We start from the raw sequence: 13,890 nt of genomic DNA, 5'->3' as shown, positions 1-13,890 counted from the left end.
TTACCTTCATAAACAGTTGAGAAGTACAAAGTACATTCAAAGTATTAGTTTCCTATATTAATTTTATGCAACATATTTTTAAGGTAATTTTTTGTGCTTTTACATACTTTTTTGTGGATCAGGGAATAAATTAAAATAACTGGAAGAAGGGAAAAAGGTGTCAGCCTGGCCACAGTCATTCTGATGGAAATTTCCAGTTATCACTGGAAAAGGCATTTTCCGATATCACAAAAAATCAACCCAACCAGAGAACTCAGGAAAATTATTCTGAGTGATTGAGCTTGTAATTGAAAAAAAGACTGCTGGATATGAAATCACACATCATTAAAACCCTCTAACTATTTCCAAAGTTCCTTAAATGGTTTCTCTCCTGTCCCTCATATTTTATTTGAACTTTAGCCACTGGGGCAGGAGAGTAGCTGCCCATAACACTCCTGCATTCACCTAACCACACCGACTTCCACACTTGAAATATCTTTTATTTGCAGTAGGTGGATGGCCTTTGACTTGATATGGCTGACTGGGTTGCCTTCACATCCCCTCTTGGCTCAACCAAGAACCCTTTAGTTTCCCAGACCCTCTATTTTCTGCCAGATTCCACTGCACCAGGCACTCTGCAATAGCACAAGCACAAAGGAAATGCAAGACCAGGTACTGATGGATCAGCACCAGTCACTAATGGAGTACATCCTAAGAAGTCTGTAGCTGTTGCATTCTTTTGACGACATTTCACTATACTTAACTCTCCCAAATGGGAACTGCATTAGCATCACTGTGGCATTGATTTACTAAAATCTGCTAGAAGGTTTCGAAGACCTCATTCAGCAGTTGGCAGCTAAATGTGTCAGCATGTCAAGGACAAAAGTAAAACTGTAACCGATCTGATCCTCTTTACAAATGAATACCTCCTTTGCTGTTCATCCAGGATGAATGCCACAATATATGTTGGATATTTTTTTAAAAAAAGAAAGCCTAAATCTGGGTATCAGAAACTAAAGCAAGAGAGAATTGTGGATAAAGCAAGAGAGAATTATGGATAAATTATGGATAAATTCCATCTGGGTCATTAAGGCTCTCCTTTGGCTTCTTTCAAAACAAGCAGTGAAAATAAGAAGCTGCCTTATATCAGACCATTGGTCCATCCATCTCAATATTGTCTATACTGACTGGCAGCAGCTTTCCAGAGCTTCAGATGAGAGACTTTCCCAATCCCACCTGCAGATGCCAGGGACTGAACCTGAGACCTTCTGTATGCAAAGCAATTGCTCTACCACAGAGCTATGGCCCCATAACATTAAACATAGATGATGCATAACGATAGAAATAATAATAGAAATAATAATAACTAAGATAGCCCCCCCCATTTAGAAACTTGATATCTGAAGCTTCTGAATCATGCAAATGTGTCCTCTCCCTCTGCTGAAATTAGGCTAAAAAGAAGCATTCTGTTGTAGCAACTAGAATAGGGCATGTGTGGGATGCCCACAACTGTTGTCCAGATTGCAAATGTACCCATCAGGTTGGCGACCCCTGACTTAGAAGCTGTCAGTTGCTGACCGTTCTTTTATGAACAGCCAAAGGTAACATATACTTGAAGGCCAATGAAGGCCAAAGGTAACATATACTTCAAACAACATAATGCAGAAGATCGCATTCTGCTCTTCTTCTTTTTAGAAAAAGTATGGAACCAAACAAGAGCTAGGAAATTAAGCTTTCATTGACATCACCCCCATCCGACCATTTTTACCTTCATTTCCATTGTTAGAATCACAACCAAATGAACATGTTATGTGTATTTATATGCAGGAACTGAAAACTTTTAGAGCTAGTTTGGATGTAAAGATGTGCCGGGGGATTGCAGTCTGTATGCCCTGTCAAAGTTGACTTGAGTAATATACTGCTTTGTGCTGATATCTTTTTACATTATGAAAATTACAAAAAAAAAGCTTTGTACAAATAAAGCTACAAGTTGGCATTCTGACGAGTTCCTGGGTCTTTTTTATCTAACGTAGATATGTATACAAGCAGCTAAGAATTCTTGGATCACGGGAAGCATGTTGATTCCAAGCTGAAATTCAACAACCTTCTGCTCTCTCTCAGGTATCATAGCTTTGTTGTTTTTTGACATGACTCTTTTTGAACAATCCAGTTACCACAGAATCTTGCCACTGACTTGTGAATGATTTGGAATCTTCTATCATAATCTAATACGACTGTCACTCATGTGGTTGCTTAGCAGAAGTTTTGATCATTAACGGACTGTGAACTGACCTTCAATGTACACATATAATGATTCCATAAAATGAGGCATTTTATTTTGACATACAAAGCAATCCTATACATGCCTACTCAGAAGGAAGTCCCGCTAAGTTCAGTGGGATTTGCAGCAGAAGTTTACTGCTTGCTGATTTGTAATTAATTTGGCAACCTTTAAAAAAGTTGGAAAAGTTCACAATCTAATTTCAAAATATCAAAATTCTGGAGGGATGGTGATGAAGAAGTCAACTTGTCAAAAAATAACTATGCTGAAGAATCATAGGAACTACCATAGGTTGTAGCATGAAGGAATTTCACCACCAAAAATGGTTAGGATGGTTAAAAAAAGTTGTGAAATTAAAAGCCACAAGTCTAAGACCTGTAGAGTACCTACAATACCAACCAGGGAGCCCAAAATTCCAAAACCTGTTGTCAGTCTTCAAAACGTGAGATGTCTGCTTAAAAGCCAAACAAAAGTGAACAGAACTTTCAGTGAGGTTGCCATGTCAGTCTGTTACAGCAAACACACACACACACTTTTCTCTTAAAACAGCAGCGTCTTCTGGTCCCCTGCAAATTGACATATCTTTAAGGTCCAAACTAGTCTTGTATCTAGTTCTTAATAGTCATAGATGACATGCAGGCAAGTGAAAGGCTTGTCCCTTCTTTTCTTTTTCTTTTCTTTTTAGATGTATTTTTCCCCCCAAAGGAACAAATAAACACCACCAAAGTATTTACAGGTCTCACATCTCGTGTTCTATTGGAAAACCATTTTGGATACAGGTGGTCACAGAATATGCCCAGCACAGAAATCAAGTGCTTTGCCAGAGGGAAGCCCCCTTGTACCAACCCAGCATAGCAACTTGGGCTGCATACACCCCATCTAAAGCACATGCAAAGCACAATGCTTTCCCCTAAAGAATCCTTGGAACTGTAAGCTTATCCCTCACACAGCTATAATTCCCAGCACACTTAAACTACAGTTTACGGGGGAGGATGTGGTTTAAATGTATGGCTTGTACTCGGCCATAGTATAGGGCTGCTGCAGCGGGGACAGAGCTCTCCCTCCCTCCTCTGCCAGCCCCCAGGAAGCAAGTAAACATCTTTTGCAGGCAAGCAAACTCTGTGGGATTATTTACAAGGCCGGTGGTAAGCTTCCCAAGGTTAGAGATCTCTCATTAGATTTGTGTGGGCTGCAGTCCATGAAAACATGCACAGTAGTAAATCTGGAAGTCTGCAAAGTGCCTCTTCCCGCTCCCACAGAGTCCTCTGGTGCTGAAAAGACTGAAGGGTGCTTCACAGGGAGGAGGGGTCAGCTTTTGTGGCTGAGAGACCACCCAAGGTCCTGGCTGGGTGAAACCTGGGTTCAAATCCCGCACTCAACCCATGAAAGCTGGCTGCGTGATCCCAGAGCCAGCTGGGATTTGCCTAAACCACCTCACAGGATGGCTGTGAGGCAGGAGCGCCTCCTTGGGTGCCTGGAGCCATGGGTGCCGGGCATCGTGCATTGGCCCTGGCGCCGGGATTTGTGGGTGCCCGGCCTCTTCATGGGAAATTTTGTGGGTGCTTGGGCCACAATTTTGTGGGTGAGGGATAAAACACGGGGAGAGCGCACGTCGGGAGGCGGAGAGGCGGGACAGGAATGTAGGCGAACAGCCGTGTAAATCCGTTAAGGAAACCGCTAGGCTGTTTTCGGGTGGGGAGGTGAGCGCTGCGCGCCTGAGGTGCAGTGACAGGATTCTCCTCAGAGATGGAAAGAGCGCGCCCACCACGGCGAGGCAAGAGGGGGAGGCGAGGAGGGAGGCCGCCCCCTGAGGGGGAAACAAAGCCCCGTCCTCCGCCGAGGCCTGGCGGGAGGGGAAGCAGCTGATCCCCGAAGTGCCTCCGCCGCGATCCCCTGGGCGGGGCGGGGGCGGCGAAGGGGGCCGGAGGCTGCGCTCTCACCTGGTTCAGCTCGCTCTCGGCCGCCAGGCGCAGCTTAGGGTCGATGGTGCCCTTGAGCGCCTGGATGATCCGGTTGGGATCCATGTCTCTCCGATGGCGGCGGGCGGGTGGGGGGAGAAGGACAGGCGCCTCAGAGAGAAGGGCCGCCGCCGCCGCCGCACACAATCCCCAGCTCGCCTCTCCCCCTTCGCCACACGGGAGCCATTCACCGGTTTACGACAGCGCGGCTGTCGCGAAGGAGAAGATGCTTTGCGCCCCGGGCGCTTTCCTTCTCGTCTCTCCGCCTCCCCGACTCTCTCGCGGTGCCCGAACGGCAGGCGCCATGTTGTTGTACGGAAACGAAACACACATTGCCGAGCCGAGAGAGGGGGCGGTCCAGAGCAGCCGCTCCCGCCCTCCCCCTGCTGTGGACTTTTTAAAGATGGGGGCGGCCATGGTTTGTTACGGAGAGCATCCGCTGTAGTTGGAGCAAACGGGGGCTTCCCTCCTTCCCTTCCCTCGTTGGCTTCCAGCTGATGTGGGAAAGCAGGGAGGCCGATGCTAGGAGGACCTGTTGCTGGGACTTCGCTGGAGGATCCATTGGCCCGGCAGGTTGTGGCGCTTCAGCTCTCCGAAAGTGTCTCACCTGCTGGACAGGGGAGTGGCGCACAGCCCTCCAGCTGCTTTGGGCTGCGATTCCCTCAGTCCCAGGCTAAAATCGGCGGATTTTACTTTTGGGGACTAGCTTTTTGGGGACTTCCTTACTTTTGGGGACTAGCTAGAGGGAGCAAGCTGGTCCTCACAGGTTGAACTTGACGTGAGTTTTAAAGGGGTGTGACAAGAGACCACATGCGCAACGTGGATGCTCAAAAAGGCGAAGGCTCTTACGCAGTGGTGTAGCGTGGGTTGTCAGCACCCGGGGCAAGGCAAGTAATTTGCGCCCCCTAACCCGTGGATTTTAGCACTCGAGTCTCTTCCGCGCGCCCCCCCCCCAGATGTTGCACCCGGTGCGGCCGCCCCCCCTGCACCCCCCACGCTACGCCACTGCTCTTACGTTCGTGCTTGGAGATTCCTCCCAGCGTTTCGCCTTTCTGCCGCCCCGCTGGGGTTTGGGCAATGCCCGCCCAGGCTCCCTCCCAAAAATAAAAGCTGCAACTTGCAGCTTATAATATGTCATACCCCATTCTATGATCTTCAGTTCCGAGCTGCTTTGAGGGGGAAACCACCCTGAGACCTCCAGGTATAGGGCGGTATATAAATTAAATTAATAATAATAATAATAATAATAATAATAATAATAATAATAATAATGGGGAGCTTACAAATACTGAGGGTGGGGGAGGTAATCAGTCCATGTTATCTTACAAAGTAATATGGGTGCATTAGGCTGCTATAGTAAAAAAAAAAGTTATAAATAGCACCTTAATTTGTTGGTTTCCAAGGTCGCACAAGCCTGCTTTTTACCCAGAATATTTCTTTTTTGCTACAGTCTGTGGGGGGAAACGTGATGCTACTGCTTGTTTGGTCTGACCCGCCAAACATTTAAAGGGGCGTGTACACAGCCCCACCCATTGTCGTCATCCCCCCGCCAAAAAAATCCTGGGAACTGTAATTTCCCCCACATAGCTACAGGATTCTTTGTGATAAAAATGTACTTCAAAAGATTTTGTGTGTATGCAGAGTACTACAACATTGGTCCAGAAGAAGCCCACCTAGAAATCTTGTACTCATCACTACAATATTGACACACATTAGATAAAATTTATTCTGGCAAGAGAAGCACTCTGCTTGTTGTATGTATGAATAAGGGGCATATACACTTTGAGTGGCAGGTAAGGATTTCTTAACTGTATATGAAGCAGTCCCCAGCAGCTTTGGTGACAGTGCAAGCATAGTCCATTTCAGATCCAGGAGTTCACATAGTGCTGTATGTGTGAGCCAATTAATCATAGAATTGTAGAGTTGGAATCTCAAGGGACATCTAGTATTCCGATCCCTTGCAATGCAGGAATCTCAACAATGAAAGTGTAGCAGAGGATATGAATATTGGGTATAGTGTTTGATCTTCAACACAGCGACTACTAAAAATGCAAATACATAATAGTTTTTTAAAAATATATATTATTAAAGATAGATAATTTATTATGGTCGGAGACCAGCTTATAAAACACACTTGGGGGAATGGTCCCAGAAGGAAAACAAACAATTAAAACTATGTACAAAAATAAATTTAAAATTTATAAATGCGCCCAGACACTGAGGTCCAGCTCTGAGGGCCTTGTGGGGGTTCCCTCAGTGCGAGAAGTGAGGTTACAGAGAACCGAGGGCCTTCTAGGTAGTGGCACCCACCCTGTGGAATGCCCTCCCATCAATTGTCAAGGAAACAAACAACTATCTGACTTTTAGAAGACATCTATAGGGAAGTTTTTTATGTCTAATGCTTTACAATTTTTTATGTGCTGTCTTGGCTTGTTTGATTCCTTGTTTATTTGTAGGTGCAGGGTGTGTCACTTCACAACTTTCCCTTGCTCCATGACTCTACCATTTTTTTGAATGCAGTTTTGAATGCACTATAGAATTTTGTTCTATAGTGAATACTGCATTTAACACCCTTTTCACATAATGGCATCAGAAGCCAGCAAAAAACATGGTGAAACAAAAGTTTTCAGCATGCACCAGAATTACACCACTGTTTGAATCATGCCTTTTTCTATGGGGAGGCCATTCCATGGAGTGGGTGCCACTGCAAAAAAGGTCCTCTTCCTAGTTAATGCTAAATTCATTCAGGTAACCTGATCATTATAAAAAAATCTTTCACATGTGTACTGGTCATCCCCATCATAAAATGTGGGATATGTGTAAAGATAAGGACCCATCCCTTATCTCTTTTTGCTGTATTCAGTAGTGCCTCATATGCAAGGAAATGTGAAATCTGGGGCTTTACATTATAGAAAAACTAGAATGAGCTTAAGAGGCATAATAAGAACAGAATACTAAATATAAGGAATTTCACCCTGACCCAATGAAGGTGTTCAGTGGGGTAGGAAAAGGGGGCATAGAAAAAAAGAGTTACAGAAGAGTGCACAAAGGAAGGAAATGTTAGAATTTACCATCAGGTGAGAATGTTACTTGCCCCAAAATGGAAAGTAGTAGTCCCAGCAAAGGAAGAATGGATATAAAAACTTACGGAATATGCAAAAATGGCGAAACTTACTGGAAGAATAAGAAATCAAGGTAACAAACTTTTTATAAAAAAATGGAAATGGTTTATTGAATATTTACAGATAAATTGTTAACAGATAAAAACACTGGCAGGATTACTGTAATAACCTGCAGCTACGTAAGAGTATATATTAAAAGAAGATAAATAAATGAGTAAGTTTGGATATGCAGAAGATATTAAAAATAAATTTAAGGAACCGCAGAGAAGGGGAAGGAAGTCAAGTTTTAAAATGTCAAAATGATTGTAAAATCAGTGAAATGTATATATCTGAAAAGTATAAATAAAATTTAAAAACAGGGTGAAAGAACTAACCATCAATGTCCATTCTCTTTGGGAGAATAGAGTGAATCTGAGTGTGGGTTACTGTAAGCAAAGCTGTGCAAATGAGTTTCAGATGCAATGCCTGTTTGTTGGCTTTGCATAGTTCCAAAATGTCTACCCTCCTCAGCTGTGCTTCGGCAATGAATGATAGGCATTGCAGTCCACCACCTGTAAGGCCACAGGGTCCCTCTCCCTGCCTATGGAGAGGGAGCTTATTAGCTGTCAAGTAAAAGGCAACACTCCCAGAACAACATGGGAGCTGCAGTCCCCTTTTTGCAGCTGAGACTGTGTTGCTATCAAAGGGTTAAAAGAGTAGCAGAAACGCTCTAATCACTGAGCAGCTGGAGGTCATTAGGCTTCCAGGAACATGAGTCTGTATAAATAGTCCCCCTGTTTGTTTGTTCTTCCCCTTCTCCCTTTCGGGTGTGTGTTTTGCTGAGATGTGTGGTTCGTCGCCAGGATTGTTTTTTGGTGTTTTGTAAATAAACCTTATTTTTGATTTACAAACCGCATGCTCCAGGACTCTTTTTGGGAAGATGCTGCCTCTCCTGCCCTTCTTAGCTGCTGCGCGAAATCCTCTGCCGTGGTGAGACTTTTAAAGAAGGAAGTGCACTGGGCATTTACATTAAACTAATTAAAGTTTAATGGGACAGGTTATGGGTGTTTGTACGTCAAGAAGGAGATAAGGAGAGCAGTTCAGAGTGATTTATGCAAGGACTGGAGTGAAGACAGAAGCGGTTGCCGACAACGAAAGCCTTCAAAGCAGCTTGAGTCCTGCAACGTGCCTAGAAAAGTTTTAAAGAGGCACTGCGCAGTTTGTACTCGCTGGAAGACGTCTGATTCCTCAAGGAGCCACCTCAGCAGCTGGGAGACGGTCTACAGGTGTGTGAGTATCGTTCCTAAGCCCCAGGGAGGATGGCAGAGTCCCAGGAAAGTTTTACTGTCCCGTTTACGCGACTCAATGGGAAAAATTGGCAAGATTGGAAGGCTAGAGTAAGGGTTTGGTTGCAAGCAAAAGAGTTGTGGAGCTGTACTGAAGCACCGCCTTTACAGGCAGCTGCAGACGCGTCTGCAGAAGCCAAAGCAGCAGCAGCAGCTTCACAGAAACGCGACAGGAAAGCCCAAGGTCTACTAGTTTTGGCAGTGGGACCAGAGCAAATGCCTTATGTTTCTGAGTTAAAGAACACGCATGAGGTCTGGACGGTTCTGCAGCGGTTAAATTCCAGAAACACTGCGGGGGCCAAGATCCATGCTACAAGATGTTTGTTTGATTTACGTCTCCAACCGGGAGCGTGTGTGAAAGAACATATTGCCAAAATGGTGTCTGCCTTTAATCAACTAAGACAGCTGGGCATTCCTTTCTCTATGGAGCAGCAGTCATACATATTGTTGTCTTCTCTTGATAAAAGCTATGAGACTCTAGCTCTAACTTTGGAAGCTATGCCTTCAACTGAATTAACCCTTGAATACATTTCTTCTCGGCTTGCGGATGAACAGGATAAAAGGCAAAGAGAAAGAGGTTTGTCTTTAAAGGGGAGTTATGCTGTGCCTAAGAGTGTTGATGCTGAGTTTGAGCACACAGTAAATGCTTTTGCAGCTAGACACTGTTTTCGCTGTGGTTCCCCTTCCCACCTAATCAGGAATTGTCCACGTGAACCTGGTCAAGACAGCAACAAGGCCGTTACCCCTAGTTACCAGACAAGGAGTTCCAGGGGACGTCGAAGAAGAGGAGGAGGTCGTGGCTACTCCCACAGCACACAGCACATGGCTTCAGCAATGGCGTTGATGCAAGGGCGTGGCCAAGGCAGCAATCTACGCTGGTTGATCGACAGTGGTGCATCTCACCACCTGGTGGCGCCATCTAGTGTCCGTTTGCAGAATTGCAGACATTTGCTAACCCCTAAAGTTGTGACTATGGCAGATTCAACTAAACGTTCCTTAGAGACTGTAGGCACAGTGTTCTTGAATTGTTTGCAAACAGAAATTGATGCCTACGTGCTAAAGGGACTGAAGGGGTGTATTTTGTCTGTGTCAGAACTTGATAGAAATGGGTTTAAAACTGTGTTTGAAAATGGGGTTTGCACTATTTCAAAGAATAACGTATCTCTTTTGCAGGTGGAAAGCAGAAATGGGTTATATTATTTTGAGACAAGTCCAGATGAAGTTGAACAGGTTCATGCTGGTTGTGTGAACACGCCTACCCATAATTCTTGTGTTCATTTATGGCACCGCCGTTTAGGGCATATTAATTTTCAGTATGTTAAAAGGCAACCTGAATTATCAGAAGGGTGCAAATTGAACAAATGTACTAAGTATTTGGATTGTACTGCATGCAAAAGTGCGAAGGTTCATAGATGCAGCTATCCCAGTTCAGATAGGAAATCTGACAAAGTATTCCAACTTGTGCATATGGACCTGTGTGGCCCAATGCCTGTTGCTAGCATGGGAGGTTCGAAGTATGCACTGTGTCTCTCGGATGACAAAACAAAGGTTACATGGTTTTTTCCTCTCAAAACAAAAGCAGATACTGCAGAAACAGTTAAAAATTGGGTTCATGCGGTAGAACTTGAATTCGGTACTAGAGTACTTGCTTTTCAGACAGACAGAGGGTCAGAATTTACCGGGTCTGTGTTGCAGAATTTCTTTAAGAAAAAGGGAATTAAGCATCGTCTGTCTACACCTTATTCCCCCCAAGAAGGAGGCGTGGCCGAACGTAAAAATAGGGTTCTGCAAGAGTTGGCAAACTCTATGTTGTTTGATGCTAAACTTCCTCAGAGTTACTGGGCGGAAGCCTGGCAGGCGGCTACTCATATTCTGAACCGAGTATATAATTCGGTAATTGATACTACGCCTTATTTTGCTTTATATGGGAAGAAGCCCAAAGTTAATTACTTTCGGGTGTTTGGATCTCAAGCCTATGTACTTATCCCAAAAGCGTTAAGGAAAAAGGGAAGTCCAAGGGCTAGGAAACTCATCTTTTGCGGGTACGAACCACATGCCAAATCTTGGAGGTTTGTGGACCCAGGTGGGGATACTACAAGAGTGGTCCTCAGTAGGAGCGCTGATTTTTGTGAGCAGTCCGGATGGACTCACTTACACGCTAACCCTGACATTTTGAGAGATGATTTAGGCATTCATGCTGAGAAAGAAAGTCCAGAGAGTGATGAGCCAGAAGGGGATGGTGCACATGGTTCAGATGCAGATTCTGATCAGGCACGAGGTTCTTCTCCTAAGGTAGAAAAGCCAGAATCTAGGAGTGCTCCAACTTCGCCAGTCAGTAGGCCTAGCAGACAGCAAAAGCAAAGCAGGTCACCTGCAACACCAAGCCCAAGGGAGGTATCTAAACGGAGGTCTTTATCCCTAGAGGCACGTCCAGATATAAAGTCTGAGACAGATTCTGACAGCCAACGGTCAGAGGGGGCACAAGAGGAGCAATTGCGCAGGTCAAGTCGTGCAACGAAGGGCAAGCCGCCAGAGCGGTTTAAGGTGACAAGTGTATACGTAAATATGGCACAGTGTGAGCCAGAAAGCTATATGGAAGTACAACAGCTTCCAAGCTCAGAAGCCGTAAAGTGGCAGGAAGCAATGGAAAAAGAGATGGCTTCAATGAAGTCTCTCGGTGTGTTTACAAGTACAGAGCTTCCGAAAGGGCAACAAGCTGTAGGTTGTCGATGGGTATATCGTTTAAAGCCCACAACTACTGAAGAGTTGCAATATAAAGCCCGGCTAGTTGCAAAAGGGTTTTCGCAGCGCAAAGGTGTTCACTATTCTCAAATCTATGCCCCTACTTCAAGATCGGAGTCATTAAGAATGCTTCTAGCCTCTTCAGCTAAGAAGGGAAATAAGCTGTTTCATTTTGATGTCAATGTGGCTTATTTAAATGCAGACTTACAGGAGGAAGTCTATATGACACCACCACCAGGTTTTGAAGGAGACAAGCCAAACCAGGTCTGGCGCCTACACAAATCCATTTATGGGTTGAAACAGTCCGCCCGTAATTGGAATTCCTGCTTAAACGATGCTCTAGAGAGCATGGGGTTCAGAAAGAGCGCAGCAGATGCGTGTCTTTATCTAAAAGGCTCGGGATGTGAACAAGAAGCAGTTTTGATATTTGTTGACGATTTATTATACAGTGGAAAGGATGATAAACTTGCACAACAATTTGCCACAAAGCTTGGAGAAAGGTTTCAGATAAAATCACTAGGCAATGTATCTGTTTATCTAGGAGTTAAAATTCAGCAAGATGAAAATGGTAACTATTGGCTTAGCCAAGAAGCTAAAATCCAGCAGTTGCTGGAAAGGTTTAAAATGAACAACTGTGCTGGTGTTAAAACCCCAATGGAGTTAAGTTACACAAAGGATGCTCAAACTGAGCAAAAGGCAGAGTTCTGTAATCCCGGGGTTTACCAGTCAGCGATAGGCAGTCTACTCCACATTGCACAGTGGACTCGGCCCGATATAACATATGCTGTCAACATGCTGTGTAGACAAGCTGAAAAACCATCAATGCATGCTTGGCAAGGAGTAAAAAGAGTTTTAAGGTATCTCCAAACTACCAAAAGCTTTCGCTTAAAACTATCAGCAGAGGGCAGCACACAACTTGAATGTTGGGCCGACAGCAGTTGGGCAGATGCTGGACCAGATAGAAAATCAGTGTCAGGAATGGCGATAAAATTTGGAAATGCACTAATTGGTTGGAGATCAAGAAAGCAATCACTTATAGCTTTAAGTTCAACTGAATCTGAGTTCAATGCGTTATCAGATATATGTAGAGAACTGGAATTTTATAAGCAACTGGTACAAGAATTGTTTGGAGAATGTTCCCTACCCATCAGAGTGTGGGAAGACAATCAACCTTGTATTAAACTAGCTAAATCAGGTCAATTCAAGGCACACACAAAACACTTGGATATCCGTTATCAAAATGTATGCCAAAGTGTAAAACAAGGTTTAATTGAACTAAAATATTGTCCAAGCCAAGAAAATCTCGCAGACGGTTTTACAAAAGCTTTGAGTCCGCAATCTCATAAATGTTTCTGTTCAGGTTTAAATTTGTATTAAGGTTGGTACAGCTCAGTGTTACGAGCGAGAGGGGGTGTTGCTATCAAAGGGTTAAAAGAGTAGCAGAAATGCTCTAATCACTGAGCAGCTGGAGGTCATTAGGCTTCCAGGAACATGAGTCTGTATAAATAGTCCCCCTGTTTGTTTGTTCTTCCCCTTCTCCCTTTCGGGTGTGTGTTTTGCTGAGATGTGTGGTTCGTCGCCAGGATTGTTTTTTGGTGTTTTGTAAATAAACCTTATTTTTGATTTACAAACCGCATGCTCCAGGACTCTTTTTGGGAAGATGCTGCCTCTCCTGCCCTTCTTAGCTGCTGCGCGAAATCCTCTGCCGTGGTGAGACTTTTAAAGAAGGAAGTGCACTGGGCATTTACATTAAACTAATTAAAGTTTAATGGGACAGACTGCCCAGGTTTCCTCCCCCTCCTCCAAGTTGTCCCTGTACAAGGAAGCTCTCTTAAATGAGAAGTGCTGTTGTGAGGATAAATTTGCAGTAATTGTACAGGTTGGAAGCAGATTCCCTCCACCTACCTTTGGGAAAGTAAGGGAGGGAAGTAGCAAACTGCCCCGTCTGAATCTGAAGATCAAATAAACACACAGGGTCACTGTAGAAGACTTACAGTGGGAGAGCAAGCAGGAGTGGAACCTGAAATATATTTGAATAACCCTGCCTATGGAGACTGGAAATAGCTCAATTCAGGGTGTGCCTCCACATGATAAACAGGTTAAGAAACCATATACAAAAAATCTGCAGCTAATGTTGCATGGCAGTGCAATGCACACATATTCCAAGACAAATGTGCAGATATAAGTCTAAAATCGATTTCATTTCACACCCTGGGACAATAAAATTGCTTATGGCCCCGTTAATCCTTGATAAAGTTAAAGGTAAAGGACCCCTGACAGTTAAGTCCAGTCGCGAATGACTCTGGGCTTTACTGGCTGAGGGAGCCAATGTTTGTCCGCAGACAGTTTTTCCAGGTCATGTGGCCAGCATGACTAAGCCACTGCTGGCAAAACCAGAGCAGTACATGGAAACACAGTTTACTTTCCCGCCAGAGCAGTACCTGTTTATCTACTTGCACTCTGACATGCTTTCGAACTGATAG

At 44.4% G+C, this 13,890-nt stretch overlaps 1 protein-coding gene across 5 annotated transcripts in view; it reads right to left on the bottom strand.

The window, feature by feature from the left end:
• The window catches only part of IPO8 (importin 8), a 38,041-nt gene extending 33,507 nt beyond the window's left edge, over positions 1 to 4,534 (bottom strand). The window contains exon 1 of one of the 5 annotated variants that reach the window (XM_081926840.1): positions 4,201 to 4,534. In XM_081926840.1, coding sequence (XP_081782966.1) covers positions 4,201 to 4,284 — 84 coding nt within the window. In that variant the 5' untranslated portion in view covers positions 4,285 to 4,534. Of the gene's footprint in view, positions 1 to 3,871; positions 4,124 to 4,200 lie in introns of those variants that run through there. The other 4 variants (XM_081926841.1, XM_081926842.1, XM_081926843.1 and 1 more) reach the window with 4 other exon arrangements.
• Positions 4,535 to 13,890: the final 9,356 nt, after the last annotated feature.

The sequence above is a fragment of the Podarcis melisellensis genome (genome assembly GCF_964234715.1).
Source record: "Podarcis melisellensis genome assembly, chromosome: 10".
In the NCBI taxonomy this organism is placed as follows: Eukaryota; Metazoa; Chordata; class Lepidosauria; order Squamata; family Lacertidae; genus Podarcis; species Podarcis melisellensis.
The sequence above is the reverse complement of the archived record's forward strand: the minus strand, read 5'-3'. Positions and strand labels throughout refer to the sequence as shown.